Consider the following 20163-nt stretch of genomic DNA (forward strand, 5'->3'; position numbering starts at 1 on the left):
CATTATATTTAATCACAATTAAAAAAAAAAAAAAAGTTAAAAAAGTTCATAAATAACTGTATTCTACTAGTCAAGCCCTTTCATTTGAAACCCATATTGATGAGGTTTTCGGAAAACCCAAATCGATGAGGTTCTGAACAAAAAATTGTGAACCGTCATTTTGTAACGGCCGCCATCTTGGATTTTCAAGATCATGAAATACACAGTTTTATAATGACTACAGAGATAAAGGTGTGTTCCAAATTTCAAATCAATCGGTCAACAGAAAGGGGGTCAAATTTCTATTAATGGGGGTCAACGCTACAGACAAACATGTTACGAACATTCAAACATACAAACATACAAACAGATTACAGGGCAATAAAACCTTTTAAAAATGGAATTGAGCACGAATTGATTGGATAACAATCTAACAACCTAAACAATCTAATAAAATCTCTATCAATGTTTCACCTTTTGAGCCAGGCTCCCATCAAATCTTTGGGGAGAATAGAATAAAATTATTCAAGATCATTTCAAGATCATCCATTGATTCTGTAAACTGATAAATGCCTTCTTGTTCTTAAGTGGCTCTAACGTTGCTAGAGGAACTTCGCCGTCTCAACGTAGTATTACTTGCGTCATTTTTACTATTACTTAGTTGAGATTTCTATGCCAAATAACACGCCTAGAATGCTTTCTGATTGGCAAGCTCTAGAATACCCATGACCACAGTGGGTGGAAATCGGAGGAAATTCATTGACGAAAATTCCCCCGAACAGAACGGGAATCGAACCCGAAACCTCGGCTTGTTAGGAGCGGCGCTAACCACTCGGCTACGGGAGTACCAAAATGATTATTATCGGTAAATGGAGAATAATTCATAATACGCATCGACTCACATTGTGAGTTAACGCCCGAAATATAGTCAAAAATATTGCTCGTTGCGTCGTGGAGAAAAATGAATGGCTAGTAAAGTTGAGATAACATAACGAATCGTCAAATCGTTTACTTTTTTACCATATCTACTGTTCATGTTTTAAGAAAAAAAATGCCGGATAAATTTTCTGTCTAATGGTATACAACATAACATATCTATATCGCAATTAAGATTTTGCGTAATAAACGTTTGTAATCCCTTAATGAATCATAACATGCCTCATTTTTCAATTTAGTCGAGTGATCCTCCTATATAGAAATCAAAGACGTAGCCCTACGTGAAAACGGGGAAAAAATATTTTTCGGACCACCCTAAATGTAAATTGGCACCCTAATGAAAAAATTAAAAAATACAAAACTACAGGGTAACTTCGATATAACGTACATTTCACTTTCAAAATTGTACGTTGTATCGAATTGTACGTTATATCGAAGCATAATAAAGGACTCACAAACGTAGCCTAAAATACATTATTGTGTTGCTATTTTAGTAAAGTTAATGAATAAATTCAATTAGAAGACGAAGCCAGTCTTTCTCATGATGTTTCCCTTCGTACTGTTAATTTATGCTTGATTCGTTTAGAATCCGGAATCACAAAACCAGCTGTATTTCGGGATTGATTAAATGTACAAATCATGTTTTAGCATCACAACACAGATAGTTCATTTTTCTTTCAGAAAAAAAAATATTCAAAAATATATATTTGGAAATGTGTACGTTATATCGAGTGACGTTATATCGAGGGTACGTTATATCGAAGTTTCCCTGTACCACTTTTCGCAAAAGTGAGAGTAGCACTATATCGGTTTGGCATGGAATAACTGTATATTCACATCAATTTCACTGCATCACCATAACAGCAATAAAAATATAGTTTCCTCTTTTGTCAAAATAACAAATCGCAAATTACAACATCCAAAATTCGTTTCTTTTTCTTTTCAGGGCGCTGCACTCGGAGACGGTGCTACATTCGGAGATCGACTAGCAGATTATTAGCTGCAGATGACCACAATTGCAGCATCATAAAAGGGCGCACAATTTCATGAAAGAGCAGTTGTATCCTTTGCTGGCGAGAGGAAGCGGAAAGCAAGCAACCGTTCGCGAGAAGTCCAAAATGAAATTTAATGATATTGTAAATGTTTTATGCTACAAACTGGTGCTGATTGTACATTTAACAGATGGCAAACTGGTGCACGAGAAGGACAAACACGGTAAGTGGATACTGTTTGGAGCAGCCACACCACATTGGACAATTTGCGGCTTCATGTGCTTTTCCATGCAGCAATCTGCGAAATATGACGATACATTATCAAAACATCTCAATTTGTAAAAAACCGTTCGGCAATCTCCACCCCCCACAAGTGGATTTCGATTAAGCGATCAAATTACCAAGCGTATCAGTGCTTCGTAAATTCACTGCGAAACAAGTTGTCTCTTTTGTGTTTCCGTCGGTAGAAACAAATAACGAATGACACAACTCTACATCAAGCATCATTCTCTTGTTCGCATAGAGCAGAGAATATGGAGGGAATTGATGGTGTTGTACATCCCTCCCGGTCCCCAAAAGCTGTGGAGTGTGGATGATGAAAGCGTAACGGATATGTACGTGTTTATGAAAAGGATGTGTGACAATATAACAACAACAAGATTAATATTCTGTGTGATTTATAGTATGCGAACTCATTCCTTTTTTGTTGCGATGTTCCACCCGTCCGTACTCCAAGCACCTAGCCAAACGAGTGTATTACAAAAGGAGAACAATAGGCGCATCAGAGAGCCAGGAAGCGGAAACTGTAACCATCGGGAAACGTGTAGACAGGAGCCCTGGCAGAAGGATATTAAAAGTTTAATTTTGAAGGTATATTGGCGAGGATGTTAAACTCCTTTTTTGCGCAGATGTATGTAGCCAACTAACGATCATAACGGGAGGTGCTTTAAAGTTCTTCATTTATTTTATTCACGGCGATCAGCAGGGAAATATCTGGTTCTCCTGTGGCCGAGTGGTTATCGTCACGCATATCATGCCAGAGGTTATCTAAAATATGACCCTCGACGTGCACTGTGGTCATTCTAGAGCTTTCCACTCCACAATATATTCATGTCGTGTTATTTGACATAAAAATCTCGACTAAGTTCCGTTAAGGTCAGTAACCCTCTAACGGCAACAAAGGTTCTGACGGCGTAGTTCTGCTGGCGATTCGTTCTGTCCCTGTCCCTGTCTCTAATACTAACATCTATACGAATTTCTCTGTACCGTTGAAGAATCACTATACAGTAAAACCTGTTTTTGTGCGGTTTTTTTGTGCGATTTTTTTGTGCGGTTTTTTGCGCGATTTTTTTTGTGCGGTATATGAAATGAAGCATATTTGACGAAGTTATCGTTCATTTAGTTTTTTTTTCGATTACCGAGATGCACTAGCAGTCGCTCAACTGGATTGTCTTCTAATGGGGGCAGAGGACAATTTGACGATCCTGGGAGATTTCAACTTACGTGACGTTAGGTGGGAGCAGAATACTCATGGTTTTTATATCCCCACATTTGACTCATCGACTGGACCTATACCCAGCAATCTATTAGACGCTTATTGCACTTCTACACCCAAACTAGCGTTGGCAGAAAACATTTCATCTTTGGCAGAAATGATGCCATTTAGTGTGCTGGAGAGTTAAATGCGCAAATAATGAGCTGTTTTAAAAGCTTAAAAATGGTTTGTATGTATGCGTGCATCTCTTTCTGTTTTCATTTCTCATTTCATTCGAGATTGTCCCAAAAAAAAGTCCATGCGACGTCAATGGGGATCGAACCAAGTCAAGGCTGGAATGCAAAGCTATTTTACACGACCACGCTATCCACAGGGCTAATGATGCTTCAGCAGTTGTTCAGCAAATACGTGATAATAATGCACCTGATTATAAAATAAAGTTGGGAAGTGTTTTTTAAAAGTAAAAAAGGAGCGCATGAAGGAGAACAATATCTCGGTCTGGGCCGTGTATGTGGCAAAGTATGCGGAAAGCTTATTTGTCTTTTGTTTCGTTCGTTCGTATTAATCTTATATTGCTGCACCATGTATATTATACAAATGCTTACCAGAATTTGTGAGTCATGACATTTTCTGTTATCTTATGTCTCATTTAATGTCATAAATCGTGATGACAAAACATGAGCTAAAAATCGATTTTGGGTGTAGGCTCGGACAAAACAATGTAGTTTGTTAATCATAACAACCGTGCGCTTGATATATGCTTTAAACTGAGGAAATGTGTTCCAGATGCTCTGTGATACGAGTTCCCGCTGCGCTCGTAAAATCTGCATGCATCATGCATTGCAAAAACTGACCCAAAATTTCGCTCACTGCATTTAGAAGCCCCAGCATGGATTCATTCCCAAGCGTTCGACGACTACGAAATTAGTACAGTTTACTTGACTCATTACCCCCGAAGTCGAACAAGTAAATTCCATCTATACGAATTTATCTGCACCGTTGAAGAATCACTATACAGTAAAACCTGTTTTTGTGCGGTTTTTTTGTGCGGTATTTTTGCGCATTTTTTTTTGTGCGGTATATGAAATGAAGCATATTTGATGAAGTTATCGTCCATTTAGTTTCTTTCGATTGTTTATATGCATTTCAGTGCTAAAAGGTATAAGAGAAGTGTGTAATACACACCCTCTAAGCGAGAATGGATTTATCTTGACCGTGCTCTCAAAATTTAAGGTAACCATTACGTCAGTACGTAGATTAGTTAACCCCAAGGCGCCTCTATATATATACCAGGTGAAACAATCATATGAAATGCGCTTTCAGCCATATTGGAATTGCTGTCGGTATTGTTTACAAACAGCTGCCGGCGGCTCTCTACAAACTGCCACGACGCGTATTCGAACAATGCCTACTATGTTCGGCTTTTGCGAATTTATGTGAAAAAGAGGGAATGATTTTGTAGAATTTCATTCTCATCCAGTTCATCCACTACTCTCACATGTGAAAATGCAAAAATGGCGTATCCTAGCAATAACAAAACAAACAACCCCCGCTCCACAAACCGTAATCCCCTTCTTATTGAAGTGATGATGTTGCTTCACCTTCCATACATTTATTCAAGCGCCTTGGTTAACCCTCAGGCATCTGGTCTCGTTCTGTATTTTAGATACTGAATAACAAAAGTGCTACAAATTTTATGTTGTAAGGCGCCCAAATTCTAAATTTCCAATCATACGGTGTTAAATGGCCCAGCAGAAGTATAATATGATTTTTTTTTATCCCATGAGTTGTTTCTCTCAGAGACTATAAAACTCAGAGGAACAGCTTGTATGGATGAGAGATTCCATCAATCTATTCCCTTCATGCCCACCAGCGAAGAGAAGAAACCGTTCCTCCGGTGAGCGTGTTTTCCCAGTATTCGTGCATTAATTCTCCAGTCCGCGCTCTTGTTTTTCTGCATTCTCTGAGTACATAAAATAGATGCCAAATGTGAAGACATGTTTTCGTTGTCAAGACATTTAACTTTGTGAAAACATTTCAAAGTATGTGAAAACAATTGTTTGTGTGATTTATCGAACATGTTTTAGTATTATCGTGATGGTTTGCTCAATTTTGTATGATTACATTTGAAGACATTTATTTGTGCCATGAAGAGATATTTGAAAAAATCATCTGACATCCCTCACATACAAGCTATTTCCTCCTGAGAATGTTTACGGCCGAAAGCGAGCAAATTGCCCCGATCGAGGGTATGCCATACTGCGCGATGGTAAGCTGATGCGGAAAATATCAAATTGAGAAAGAAAAGAATCCTTTCTTACCATTCGTCTGAGATATTCACTGGGAACTCGACTCAATAAATATTACCCACAGTTATCGCCTCTGAATCGGTTTCAAGCAATAAAAACCTTATAGAAATAATGTAGAAAATTACATCGAAAATCGCTTGCAAAGAAAATTATTTTTCTTATTTTTTTAAAGCATGTTACAAATGTAAAACTTGCATGGTAGGTTTCTATCATTGACTAGCACGATTGCCTATATCCATTGCATTTCTATTCTTGCTGGTTTACGAGAAAATCAGGCGGGTCAAATTGCCCAGCAGGCGCATTTTAGACACATCTCCTCTATATTTGCATCTAAATTATCCATTTCTCAAATCATTCCCATCCTTCCATCAAATGCTCTAAACTGCACATGACTTGTTGCTGTTAGAAACATGTTTCGACATGCAACTAAAAGCACAGCAGAGCCACGCGTAACCGAAAAGGCAAACTGTCCCATCGCAATGCAGGGAATCAAATTGAAATCGAACGGTGAACGGCGTGGATTTGAGTTATTTTCTTGAGGGTAACTTTTTCCTATCTACCACACAAAAAAAGTTTTTTTCAAATTGTGTACCGAACACGATTTTTTAAAGCTACTAGTGAAGTATAGCGCGATTTTTTTATGCGATTTTTTTTTGTGCGGTCCCTATCCCCCGCACAAAAAAGGTTTGCCTGTATTGCTTTAGCCAAATACGACAGATTAGGCGTTCATAACAGTCTGCTTGCCTGGCTATCCTCTTGACTGATTGGTCGAAGTCAGTCTGTTAAAATTTCTTGCTTCCTCTCCCTTCCCCGTGTCATCCGGCGTTCCTCAAGGCCATGTAGGGCATTTTTTTCTGTTTATACACTCGACAAAAAAATTAGAGGAACAGAGTACGAAGTCGGAAATTCTATGTGATTTTTTGACATGCTGTAACTTCGTGAAAACTCAACGCATTTCGATGAGATGCACATTATTCTGAAGCTACAACTCTCTGGTATTAGAATATTTTACGTACATATTTTTATCTTGGTGTGTATATCGAATGGGCAACAATATCGGGAAGAAATGTTCTTTGCTTTTTCAAGAATGTTCTGGACTAACACTATTTTTTGCCAACTAACTCAACAGCAAATTCAATTAACCTTATCAACCAGCTTTAATTGGAACCAATAACGTTCCTGTAGGACCTTCCGACACAGAGATATTTTAGTTTGAAAGAAAAATTACCCCTTCGTCTTTAATGATGAATAATTCAATAAACAACCACCTCACTGCAAATCGAAAGGCAGTTTTGAAAACTCCAATAAATTCTGCACAAGGATAATTATTATTACTTTGACGAAAAAAATTTAATTTTTTTACATTGGTTTCAGAAAAGTGCCAAAAACCGGATTTTCATTGTGTTTTACAAAATTCGCTGTAATTCTGCAAATATCGCAGTAAGTTCTAATGGTTGCAGGCAAATTTTTAGCCTGGTGTATTCCCTAAACATCTGTGACCGTTTCATATGGATACGTTCAGCCATTTTTTCTAGCCGATTTTTCAAAGTTTGGAGTAAATTAAAGGAACAATTAATCACAAATCGTATCAGAAGTACAAAATCCTACGTGACTCTCAGAATGAACGATTCGTAACTTTCGTCTTTATGAGTTTGTGGGTGAGGAGTGCGTGTATGTGTGGAAACGCGTATGAATATGTGTGAGTATCATCACTCCTTACAATATTTGTACCTACAAACGCATGAAAACAAAAGTTACGAATCGTTCTTGAAAAAAACAATGAAAAATCGGTTTTTCATTTCTTCCCGATATTGTTGCCCACTACACCTACACACACCAAGATAAATATATTTACGTAGAGTATTCTGCAACTTGTAGCTTCAAAATGATGTGCATCCCATCGATATGCGTTAATTTTCACGAAGTTGCAGCATGTCAAAAATCAACTCAAATTGCCGACTTCACACTCTGTTCCTATCATTTTTTTGTCGAGTGTATATAAACGATTTTAACAATATTCCAAAGTACCGCCGATGGAGGGGAGATTGGGTCAAAAACGGAGAAGGTTAATATTAGGAATATCTTGATAAATATTGCGAATATTTTTGAAAGCTGTGAGCTATCTAATAGAAGACGTATTTCACTTCCAATGCATGATACTTAACTGTAGTACAAATAGTTATTATTTAATAATTCATCAAAGTTTAATATGTAGCCATCAAATAACACCCTAGAAAAATCGCATGCCCAGCATTATACATAACTAGTATAATGTTAAATATTGGATACAATGATTCTTTCAAGTCTTGCCAGATGAGTCATTGGTAATTTTGAACATTAAAAAAGTTTTTCCATTGGAATTTCAACATTTTCGAAAAAATCTCTTATTAACGCTGAGCGGGGGTGAGAATAGGTCAAGCAATACTCAGCGCAAATTATCGTACGGAGAGCCACCGATTTTTCGAGATATTCATCGCCGTCAATCACAACTGCCTAATCGGGCCCTGTCATGCACGGATCCAAAAGCCAGCATTTATTTGAGTTTAAACGCATTAATTCCCACTCCAACTCTATCTGCTTCGTGCTCAAATCTGGTGTAATTTTCTGCTACAATCTAAAACGTTCTGCTGACAATGTCCATGTTATCAGAAAAGTAGATGGTTTGATTAATGAAAATCGTACCACGAAAGTTAAACGGTCTCATACACTGCGTTTCATAACTATAGAACCATTCAATTTTTCTGAGTTTCCAGAGATGTGTGAGAAGTTGGTTGAATTGAAGTATATAGTGTCGAATACAATAACTATCTTCATTTATGAGACTGGTCATTTGAACTTTATTGTTGTGTTCAGGCGCTAAATATTTAAAAAACCAGTGTTTCATAATTATAGAACCAGATGGAAAAATTGTCACTCCTTTACAAAATTAACGCCAATTTCACATGAATTACAATAAGTTTCTAATTCGTAGATCATATTTAGTTCTCAATCAGTTCAAATAACCCATTCGAGGTGGTTTCGGCCAAGATGCGCCATGTTGTAGTTGTATCTCGTTCTACGCAGAGGATACTGCTCGTTTAAGCTCTTAAAATCACTCAAACTGCTGGTAAGCTGCATCTACTATTCGTACGATCACTCCTGATAAGTTCTTTATAGGGTTTTGATCTGGTAAACAAGCTGATCAGTCCAGAGTCTGAAGCCTATATTCATTAAACCATGCCATGACCTTCCGGATTTTATGAATTGATGTCGAGATTACCCAATTATCACGGTGTTTTTGATGCAGTAGCACTAAATGATTTCGAAGTACCGCCGATGAAGTGAAAATGGGTCAAAAATGGTAGTTTTCGAACTTTTTGTTGGATAACTATCGTAAATTAGAGTAAAACACAATTCTGATTATGTAGAAATGTTCTCTAATGATGAATTTTCCACTGAACTACGATTCAATGAAAGTTGACCCAATCTCTCCCCACAGAGTGGGTGACAATGGGTCAAAGTAGTGAATATTACTTTCTATTAAGATCTGTGTCAATTTCTCAATAATTTCAAGATAATTTAACAACATGTAAGATTTTTCCAAAACTCATAACGTTTGAACAACTGCACCGATTCAGATGATCGACATATCAAATTAAAGCTAGTCTCTTTCCGAAAAATATTATGCTTATTAAACTTGTAGAAATTTGGAATTTTGGTCTTGTAATTATTGATTGTATTTTTTTATAGTTTACATTGTCTCGGGAAAAGCGGTGCTATATTTTTTTATAGTTTTTCTTGAAAGCTGAGATTTTTTAGTATAACATACCCATTCAAAGATGCGTTATTTTGTGTAATTGAGTTATGATTTTTCAGAATCAACCGATGGTCCGAAAAATCATTTTTCCTTTTTTTCCAAAAATAACTTTTTTTTAAATTCATAACTTTTAAACTACCGGGCCGATCTATATACTAATTTGAAGCCACTTGAACTACCACATATGCATAAAAATTGGATTCTAGTCGCATAGTTGTTGTCCAATCGCAAAATCACTCGAAAACGAAAAAACATCTCTCTGATATTCGGATATGTTATGTAAAAAAATTCCCGTTTCCCGTTCTGGTCGGGGAAATTCCCGATTCCCGTTCTGGTCGGGGAAATTTTTCTTCAAAGCAATTTCCTCTGACTTGCACTGTGGTCACGCATATTCTAGAGCTTGCCACTCAGAATGCATTCAAGGCGTGTTATTTGGCATAGAAATCTCAACTAAGTACTAATGAAAATGACGCAAGTAATACTACGTTGAGACGGCGGAGTTCCTCTAGGAACGTTAGTGCCAGAAGAAGAAGAAAGATGTAAAAAAAACCTTAGCTTTCAAGAAAAAATATAAAAAATATAGTAACTTGCAAGTGCAAGTTATGAAAAACAATTATAATCAATAATTACGAAAACAAAATCTGTTTTTTTTTAAGTGTAATGTTTTTCAAACAAAACTAGCCCATTGGCTTTAATTTGATATATCGATCATCTAAATTGGTCCAGTAGTTATGTAGTTAAGTTATGAATTTTTGTAAAAGGCCATTTTTGGAAAAAAAGGAGAAAAGTTCATTCTTCGGACCACCATAAAATGGAAATGGTCACCCTGATGGAAAACATAAAAAATACTGGTCTAAAATTTTATGATGAGGAATAAAACTACCAATTTTCATGAAAATCCGACAATCCATATATCGGTTTGACATGGAGTTCAATTTTGTGCTTGATCCATTCTCACCCCCACTCAGTGTAAATAAAAGATTATTTCGGAAATATTGAAATTCGAATGGAAAAAAAATTTGATGTTCAAAATCAGTAATGACTCATCTGGCAAGACTTTAAATAATAATTCTATCCAATATTTGCAATTTTAGTAGTTCTGTATAATGCTGGGCATGAGATTTTTTCTGAGATGTTATTTGATGGCTATTTACATATCAAACTTTGATGAATGATTAAATAATAACTATTTGTACAGTCAACAGTTAAGTATTATGCATTGGAAGTTGTGGAAATATGTCTCCTATTAAACGGCTCACAACTATCAAAAGGTTTCGCAATATTTGTCAAGATATTACTAACTTTCTCCATTTTTGACCCAATTTCACCCCCATAGCCCACTTTTACGCCATAGCCCACTTCAGACTGTTCATTCGCGTTGATGGTAAACTTTTTAAACCAGGCCTTTTTGAGAAAATTATCCCCAAAGCATGAAAATCCCATCTCTAAAGCTGCGGGTCCAAAAACTAATATGGAAGCTTATCCCATGGGTTTAACTATTTCAGGAGAACTTCTCGGATAAAAAGAAATTCAATTGGAATAGAATTTGTTCATACTGTAAGGACTTACGGAACGTGTCATGTAATTTTTCAACTCGTAACTTTGCAAGCGGCAGTGATGGTTTGTGGAAAATATTTTTGAAAAGGTCTGGTTCAGATAGCTTTTATCACCTTGATAATTGGGTAATTTGACATCAATTCATAAAATCCAGAAATTCATGGCATGGTTTAATGGATAAGGGCTTCAGATTCTGGACTGGTCAGCTTGTTTACCAGATCAAAACCCTATCAAGAACTTATGAGGAGTGATCGTACGAATAGTAGATGCAGCTTACAAGCAGTATGAGTTATTTGAAGAGCTCAAACGGGCAGTATCCTCTGCGTAGAACGAGATACACACTACAACATGGCGCAGCTTGATCTAAACCAACCCGAATGGATTGTATGAACTGATTGAGAACTAAATATGATCAACAAATTAAAAATTTATTGTAACATGTGAAATTGACGATAATTTTGTAAAGAGTGAAAGTTTTTCCATCTGGTTATATAGTTATGAAACACTGGAATTGTAGTTCTTTGAATGTTTCACGCCTGAACACAACAATAAAGTTCAAATGACCAGTCATATAAATGTGGATTGTTATTGTATTATATACTGTGTTATAGTTAGAAATATGAAGGTAGAAGTCTGGTAACGCTGAATATTATGCCTGTCTTCCGTTGAACCGTTTAATGATCGAAAAAGAGTATGGTTATAGTTGAGTTTAGATGGAGTTGTTATAGCATTGAAGATGAAAAAGACTCTCTTGGCTTTGAACAATCGAAGGAAGTACACGTAGCTTTTTTACTTCGCGAAAGGAATTGTGGTGGACGAACCGGTCGCCTATTCAAATAAATTTGGAATTGTTAATGGAAATGTGCTAGTGAATTAAATTATTGAAATACAAACTGTCGTGATTACGTGAATTCTTAAGCCCGTAATAAATTGTAACCTAATGAAACATACTGTATACTTCAATTCAACTGACTTATTATATATCTCAGGAAACTCAGAAAAATGGAGTGGTTCTATAGTTATAAAACGCAGTGTATTACCCTCTAGCACAACCTTAAATAGCAGACAAGAGAGACCATCAACTTACCGAAGCCTCTGAGGGGCTTGAATGAATTAGATAATCCACCTGATATTCGCACATAGCACTGTATTCTATCCATTGCAGCCTTAATCAGTCTGGTCAGCTCCATAGCTGTTTTCGTGATATTGAGTCATATGCGGCTCTGTGATCACGGCTTTTCTGAAGTAGTGAAGTAGTAGACCGACCTTCGATGAGGCCGGTCTGACAACTTCCCGCGAATGATCGAAGTGATCGAAGACGGAAGATAATTTGTAAAGCACTTTGTAGGTGGCATTCAGGACGGAGATTGCACAAATTTTTTCACAGTTAAGTTTGTCGCCTTTCTTGAAAATAAGCTGTAGCTGTTCTTTTTCCCAAATTCTGACAATCAGTCACTGCTGACAATTAGTCAACTTTTTCGGGTCCATTTTGATAAATTCCGCTCCGATATCAATAATAATGATAATGACATCTTCGCTTCGTTTGAAATCTTATTCATCGTGATCTTTCCAAATTCCAACTGTGAAATAATCATTCAGCTCGCGCAGTCCGAAGACATCGGTCGCAAATTTGTTCGCGTCTATTATAAAGTGGAGATTATACCGTTATCAGTTCGTGGCTGGTGAAGTTATTTCGCCCTAACGGGGTTCTCTTTATTGCGCGAGTGAGGAGAGCAGCAATCACTACCAGCGTGAGGAAGAAGTCCTCCACGGCGGACGCGGTGCGTGTGCCGTATCATCGCTGTGTGTGCTTTAGCATCGTCATCGATTCCATCATCGTGTTGTGGTGCGATATACCGTTGCATCTGTGCCGAGCGATTGCCACGCGGTTCGATTGAGACACCGCTTCATTTCATTCGCATTGGTGTGCGATTTAGGTATAATATATATTAGGTTTAGAAATACAAAAAAAAATAAGAATTATATTATTTTATATCTGCCGTAATGGCAGAAGGTCATGTTGACATGGAGATTGAAACTACTGTTTCCTCCTCACTAGCTACAACGGGGGCTGGGAAGTCGCTTAAACGCGTTCCCCCCTCAGAAGATGTCTCTTCAGAGAAAGAGGTAATCTACCTTAACAAGCCCCACTCAAGAAAATTGGCAAACTTTTCCTCTTCGCCCCCTCAATCTCCCGCTCCCGCTTCCGCTCTACTACCGAACTTGCCTCCCAGCCCTACTGATACCGCTCCCGTTCAACAATCGACCTCGTCCTCCCCCTCAGTTGTTTCCTCTCCTCGTGTCAAGGTCTATCCAGACGATGCACTTGGAGCTGGTCCATGGGTTGTTTTTTTCCGGCCTAAACCAAAAGGAAAGGCAATTAATGTCATTCAAGTTTCGAAAGATCTGGCAAGATTATATTCCTCCGTGGTCGAAATCTCTAAGGTTAGACCGAACAAACTGCGTGTTGTCGTGAGTGATCGGAAACACGCGAATGCAATTGTGATCGACGAGAGATTCTCCCTAGAGTATCGCGTCTACGTGCCCTCCCATGACGTAGAAATCTCGGGGGTGGTAACTGAAACTGGTCTGACGTGCGAAATGATAAAAGAAGGAGTTGGTAAATTTAAAAGACTCCCGTTGGTGGGTGTTAAAATTTTGGACAGCCGCCAACTAGGAAAAGTATCCCAAGAAGAGGGAAAAACTAAATTCACGCCGTCAGACTCGTTTCGAGTAACTTTTGCTGGTTCCGCTCTACCTGACTACGTCATGGTGGGCAAATTGAGATTGCCTGTGCGACTCTTCGTGCCAAAGCCCATGACTTGCAACAAATGCAAGTCAGTTGGTCACACTTCAGATTATTGTGCCAACAAGGAGCGCTGTGCCACTTGCGGAGAGCAACATGAGGGGAAATCCTGCAGTGCGACTGAGCATAAATGTCCATATTGCGGGGGATCCCCACACGAGCTCTCAGTTTGTGAAACTTACAAGAGTCGCTGGGAGAAACAGAAGCGCTCTTTGAAGGAACGCTCGAAACGCACTTTTGCGGATATTTTAAAGGGCGCTTCGCCACTGGCCCAACAACAACAACCAATCAACACACAAAATGTCTTCGCCACGTTGCCCGTTGACGAAATAGAAGCGGACACAGCTAACGGGGGCACACCGTTCATTTTCCAAGGGAATCCCCGGCGCAAAAATGTGACCACTCCCAAAGTTCAAGGACAAGCCCCTCCGGTGATACCCCCTGTTAGCATGCCTAAAAAATCGAGTGCAGCGGACAAGCAAAATCAGGTTCCTCCTGGTTTCCGTGGGAATAATTCACCTTCGAATGGCCCAGCACTCGAGGGGACATCAAAAACCCCAACTGTCCCTGTTTTTCCGTCCAGTTCAACTTCCCAATCGGGATTTATAAAGTTGTCTGACCTTTTGGACCAAATCTTCAAGTGTTTTAATGTTTCCGACTCCATCAGAACCATTGTCATTTCAATGCTTCCAGTATTAAAGACAATTTTGCAACAATTGATGCAAACATGGCCCCTCCTTGCAATGATTATCTCTCTTGATGTCTAATTTAAATAGAGAGGTCGGAGATATCACTGTTTTACAGTGGAATTGTCGTAGTCTTATCCCTAAATTGGATACATTCAAATTTTTAATTCATAAGTTCAATTGTGATGTTTTTGCTCTGTCCGAAACTTGGCTTTCTTCGCGAGATGATCTCTCTTTCCACAATTTTAATATCATACGCTTGGACCGTGATGACAGATACGGAGGGGTGCTATTGGGTATCAATAAGTGCCACTCATTTTTTCGAATTGACCTTCCACCTATTGGAGGGATCGAAGCTGTTGCTTGTCATGCAAACATCAGAGGCAAAGACCTCTGTATTGTCAGCTTGTATTGGCCTCCGAGAGCTGCGGTTAGCCGCAATCAACTTGTTGACATGTGCTCACTCCTTCCTGAGCCACGATTGATCTTGGGAGACTTCAACTCTCACGGAACTGCCTGGGGGGAACAGTACGACGACAATCGTTCATTGTTGATATATGACCTTTGTAACAGCTTCAATATGACCGTTTTGAACACTGGGGAAACAACACGTGTACCTAAACCTCCTGCTAACCCAAGTGCTCTTGACCTCTCGCTTTGCTCGAATTCACTATCGTTAGATTGCAAGTGGAATGTAATCCAGGACCCCAACGGCAGTGACCACTTGCCAATCAAAATTTCCATCACCATTGGTTCGAATTCTTCTGAATCTATAAACATGGCATATGACCTCACAAGACACATTGACTGGAAAAAATATGCGGACGCAATTGATCTAGCCATCAATTCCAGAGATGGTTTGCCTCCATTGGAGGAGTATAACTTCCTTTCTCGTTTGATATATGACAGCGCGGTTCGCGCTCAAACGAAACCCATCCCAGGCTCCACTTTTCGTCAAAGGCCTCCCAATCCATGGTGGGATAGCCAATGTTCCAAGCTTTATCAGGATAAATCGAACGCATTTAAAGCTTTTCGGAAACGTGGAACCATTGAGAATTTTCAAACGTATTTGCACCTTGAAAATCAGTTCAAAAATTTGATCAAAGGGAAAAAACGTGCTGATTGGCGAAATTTCGTGGGAGGTTTGTCACGAGAAACGTCAATGAAAAAATTATGGAAAGTGGCTCGAAACATGAGAAATCGCTCTTCAACGAATGAAAGCGAAGAATATTCACATCGATGGATTTTTAATTTTGCACGGAAGGTTTGTCCCGATTCCGCTCCCGTGCAGAAAATTGTTCAAGATATACCACAAGATAGGTGCGATCTTGATTCTGAGTTTTCGATGGTAGAATTCTCTCTTGCTCTTCTTTCATGTAACAATTCTGCTCCAGGAACGGATAGAATTAAGTTCAACTTGTTAAAAAACCTCCCTGATGTGGCGAAACATCGCTTGTTGAATTTATTCAATCGGTTTCTGGAGCATAATATTGTTCCAGATGATTGGAGACAAGTGCGAATTATAGCTATTCAAAAACCCGGAAAACCCGCGTCCGACTTCAATTCGTACCGCCCAATAGCAATGCTGTCTTGTATACGGAAATTGTTGGAGAAAATGATCTTGTTTCGCCTTGATCATTGGGTTGAAACGAATGGCTTACTCTCAGATACACAATATGGGTTCCGCAGGGGCAAGGGGACGAATGATTGTCTTGCGTTGCTTTCGGGTCTCCTACATGGGCCTCCCCCAGGGCTCATGTTTAAGCCCCCTTTTGTACAACTTCTATGTATGTGACATCGACAATTATCTTACACAAAATTGCAGCCTAAGACAACTTGCAGATGACGGAGTGGTGTCTGTCGTAGGATCAAACGAATCCGACCTGCAAGGACCCTTACAAGATACTTTGAACAATTTTTCAACCTGGGCCATTGGGCTAGGGATCGAATTCTCCACGGAGAAAACAGAGATGGTGGTTTTTTCTAGGAAGCATAGACCAGCAAAACCAAAGCTTCAACTTTTGGGTAAACCGATCACTCATGCTATGTCATTCAAGTATCTTGGGGTCTGGTTCGACTCCAAATGTACTTGGGGGGCCCATATTAGGTATCTGAGTAAAAAATGCCAACAAAGAATAAACTTTCTCCGTACAATTACCGGCACATGGTGGGGAGCCCATCCCGAAGATCTTATAATGTTGTATCGAACAACTATTCTCTCAGTGATGGAGTATGGCAGTTTCTGTTTTCAATCAGCTGCCAAAACACATCTCATTAAACTCGAGCGAATTCAGTATCTTTGTCTCCGTATTGCGTTGGGATGTATGCCCTCAACGCATACCATGAGTCTCGAGGTTTTGGCAGGCGTACTCCCACTAAAAGATCGCTTCAATTTATTATCTCTTCGGTTCCTCATCCGGTGTAAGGTTATGAACCCATTGGTGATCGGAAATTTTGAGCTGCTTATCGAGCTAAATTTTCATTCAGGATTCATGAGCTCATATCATGAATTCATCTCCATGCAGGTTGATTCTTCTTCGTATACTCCCAACCGTGTTTGTTTTCCTGACTACATCAATTCCTCTGTACATTTTGATCTGTTCATGAAGGAGAAAATCCATGGAATTCCAGATTATCATCGATCGGGGATCATTCCTACGATCTTCAATGCAAAGTATGGGCGTGTCAATTGTGATAATATGTACTTTACTGATGGGTCCTCTATGAATGAGTCCACAGGATTTGGAGTGTTCAACGAAATTTTTAGCACCTCCCACAGTCTTCAGAATCCTTGCTCTGTGTATATTGCTGAATTGGCAGCAATACATTGGGCGCTGGACAGCGTCGCCTCACGACCTGTTGAACACTATTACATTGTAACGGATAGTCTTAGCTCTGTCGAAGCTATCCGTTCAGTGAGGCCGGAAAAGCACTCGCCGTACTTCCTTGAGAGAATACGAGAAATTTTGAGTGCTTTATCCAGACGCTGTTATGTCATTACCTTTGTCTGGGTCCCTTCACATTGCTCAATTCCGGGTAACGAGAGGGCTGACTCATTGGCAAAGGTAGGTGCAATTGAAGGCGATATTTATCAGCGTCAAATCGCTTTCAATGAATTTTATTCTTTAGTCCGTAAAAATACCATCGCTAACTGGCAACGTAAATGGAACGAAGATGAATTGGGCCGGTGGTTTCACTCGATTATCCCTAAGGTTAGCCTCAAACCATGGTTCAAAAGTCTGAACTTAAGTCGGGACTTTATTCGCACCTTCTCTCGACTCATGTCCAATTACTGTTCGTTAGACGCGCTACTCTTTCGTTTTAATGTTGCCGATGGCAATATCTGTGCTTGTGGCCAAGGTTACCACGACATCGAACACGGTGTTTGGTCGTGCGAGGAGTATCTTGTTGCCAGATCGAATTTAGAAAACTCTCTTCGGGCTAGAGGAAGGCAGCCCAATGTGCCGGTGAGAGATGTGTTAGCTGGTTTAGACCTTGATTACATGTCCCAAATATATGTCTTCCTAAAAGCTATCAATCTTCGTGTGTGATTGTCCTTATATCCTTATATTCTCCTTTTCCTTTCCCTTCGCGAGAAATCAAATCCCTTCTTACTAACAATAGAATAAGGTGAAATGTAAATACATGTTAGATATAAGATAGGCTTAAGAATTGAGTATGATGAATGTGAGTGCGAATGTGAGTGTGAACATTGTCAACATATCCTTATATCCCATCCTTTTCCTGAAACAAAATGTCACCCTTCTAAACTCGAGCAAGCCGCGAGTAATCGGTTCTCTACTTCATTAACATTAGAATTAATAAAAAATGTTTATATATACTTGTAACTATACAAAAAGGAGTTTGGCTCCTTTAAACTTATGTAACTGAGCCTGTAAAAATCAACGATTTAATAAAAAAAAAAAACTGTGAAATAATGTGGAGCAATTGATTATGAAAATCATGAAAAAAATATTCGTTCGAACAAAATGCGGCTGAAGAAAAAGTGCCCGCTTCTATAACTTTTAACCAAGATAAACATTTAAACCTGTTGTTGACCTTTCGGCATAATTCCTACGAGATTATTCAGATGCACCAGAGGGTTCCCTATGTATTACTGATGGTGACCATTGGATTTTTCTTTACTTCCCGCATTATTTTGGTATCCATTCTTGTATCCGTTTTTACGTTCCTGCCTCTTCTGTAACGATCAATCAATTGGATATACGGATATACTAATGAATTGTTGTTGAAAACACCATATTCTGGTCACCAGATCAGAACGGTCCGAACCGTGGCCAAGCCAGAATAGACGGTCAGGATCGTTTCATTGCGTATTCGGTCGGATGGCAGCGAATCAACTTCTTTGAGCTGCTCCATTAAGGTAAAACTCCTTATTCAGTATAGAGCGTCAATAATTAAACAGTCTGAAGAATGCAATCGCCCAAAAGCTGTTAAGTGGAGAAGGAACATCGATAGTGACTCACCAAAATGCCCGCTAGCATCTCCCGGTATGCATCTCCCTTGTAAACCGGAACTGACATCAAGTTAGTACCACCTGTACTCACCCTGTTCGTTCAACACTTATTGCGAAGAGCATTCAGTGAAAATTATCAACTTGACCGGTGCACCAATTGCTCATACTAACGTTCAATTAAAACCAACTAGCCATCCGGATGGAATTTAGAGAGATTTTGTTGCATGAACTCGAACGCATTCAGCCCGATATGAAAGTGAAACAAAAACATGCAACGCAAAAAGCTTCTGCTTCAACTTTTTTCTGTCGGCTCGCGGACTTGGGCTGATCGGAAAAAAAGATGCTAGTTGAGTATTTGTTTCTCACTGGACCAATCAACCATATGCAAACTTGGATGCACATCCTACGAAAAATGTCGGCATGTTAGTTATGACGCTAACCACTCGGCCAAGGGAGCACTACTACGAAAAATGTAGATTATTTATTTATTCTCTTGTTTAGTAACCAACTATTTTCTGGTATGATTTCACATCAATACCATTTTTTGATTGGGCCATTGCAAATCGATTCTTCCACCTTTTTACGGACATCTCAAGACGGAATTACATTGCACTCGGAGCGCATGCTGATACCGAGCACCTTATTAGATTTTACCCAATGTTCATTTGGACTAATTTTGTTCCGCCTCTCACTTCGGTGCTCGTTATCGCGATGCGATATCCTTCCCGTCCACCGAGGAGGCCCGGTATGTGACTAGAAACTCGACCAAACAGGCCGGAGTTAACGGGAGCCGACGCTAATCTTGCGTGTAAGTGTTCCTAAATCTTATTTCGTTACTTGATTGAATTAAAGCAATAATTTGTGTTCGCCGGATCGTATCTTCCCCTTCGGTATATCCTGTGGAACCTTCCCGTTGATGCCGTGATACCAATCTCCGGCAAATTACGAGAGAAAGGAAACTGCGTGGCACTTTCTGTGGGCGATGAATCATCCCAAAGCGAAGCGATACGGGAAAAACGGAAGTTCATCGTTGAGCGCAGCTACACCCTCTCTCTCTCTATCGTTTCCCCCATTCACCACCTAAATCTTGCAGAACATCATTCGTGCCGGAGAAGCTAGGCGCTTAAAAC

The 20163-nt window shown here is 39.2% G+C and overlaps 1 protein-coding gene across 3 annotated transcripts in view; it reads left to right on the top strand.

Moving 5' to 3' along the window:
* LOC129777544 (nephrin-like) overlaps positions 1-20163 on the top strand; it is a 172725-nt gene that overhangs the window by 59068 nt on the left and 93494 nt on the right. For all 3 annotated transcript variants that reach the window (XM_055783867.1, XM_055783868.1, XM_055783866.1), the window contains one exon: positions 1862-2130. In XM_055783867.1, coding sequence (XP_055639842.1) covers positions 1962-2130 — 169 coding nt within the window. In that variant the 5' untranslated portion in view covers positions 1862-1961. The remainder of the gene's footprint in view (positions 1-1861; positions 2131-20163) is intronic.

This window comes from Toxorhynchites rutilus, chromosome 3, assembly GCF_029784135.1.
Source record: "Toxorhynchites rutilus septentrionalis strain SRP chromosome 3, ASM2978413v1, whole genome shotgun sequence".
NCBI lineage: Eukaryota > Metazoa > Arthropoda > Insecta > Diptera > Culicidae > Toxorhynchites > Toxorhynchites rutilus.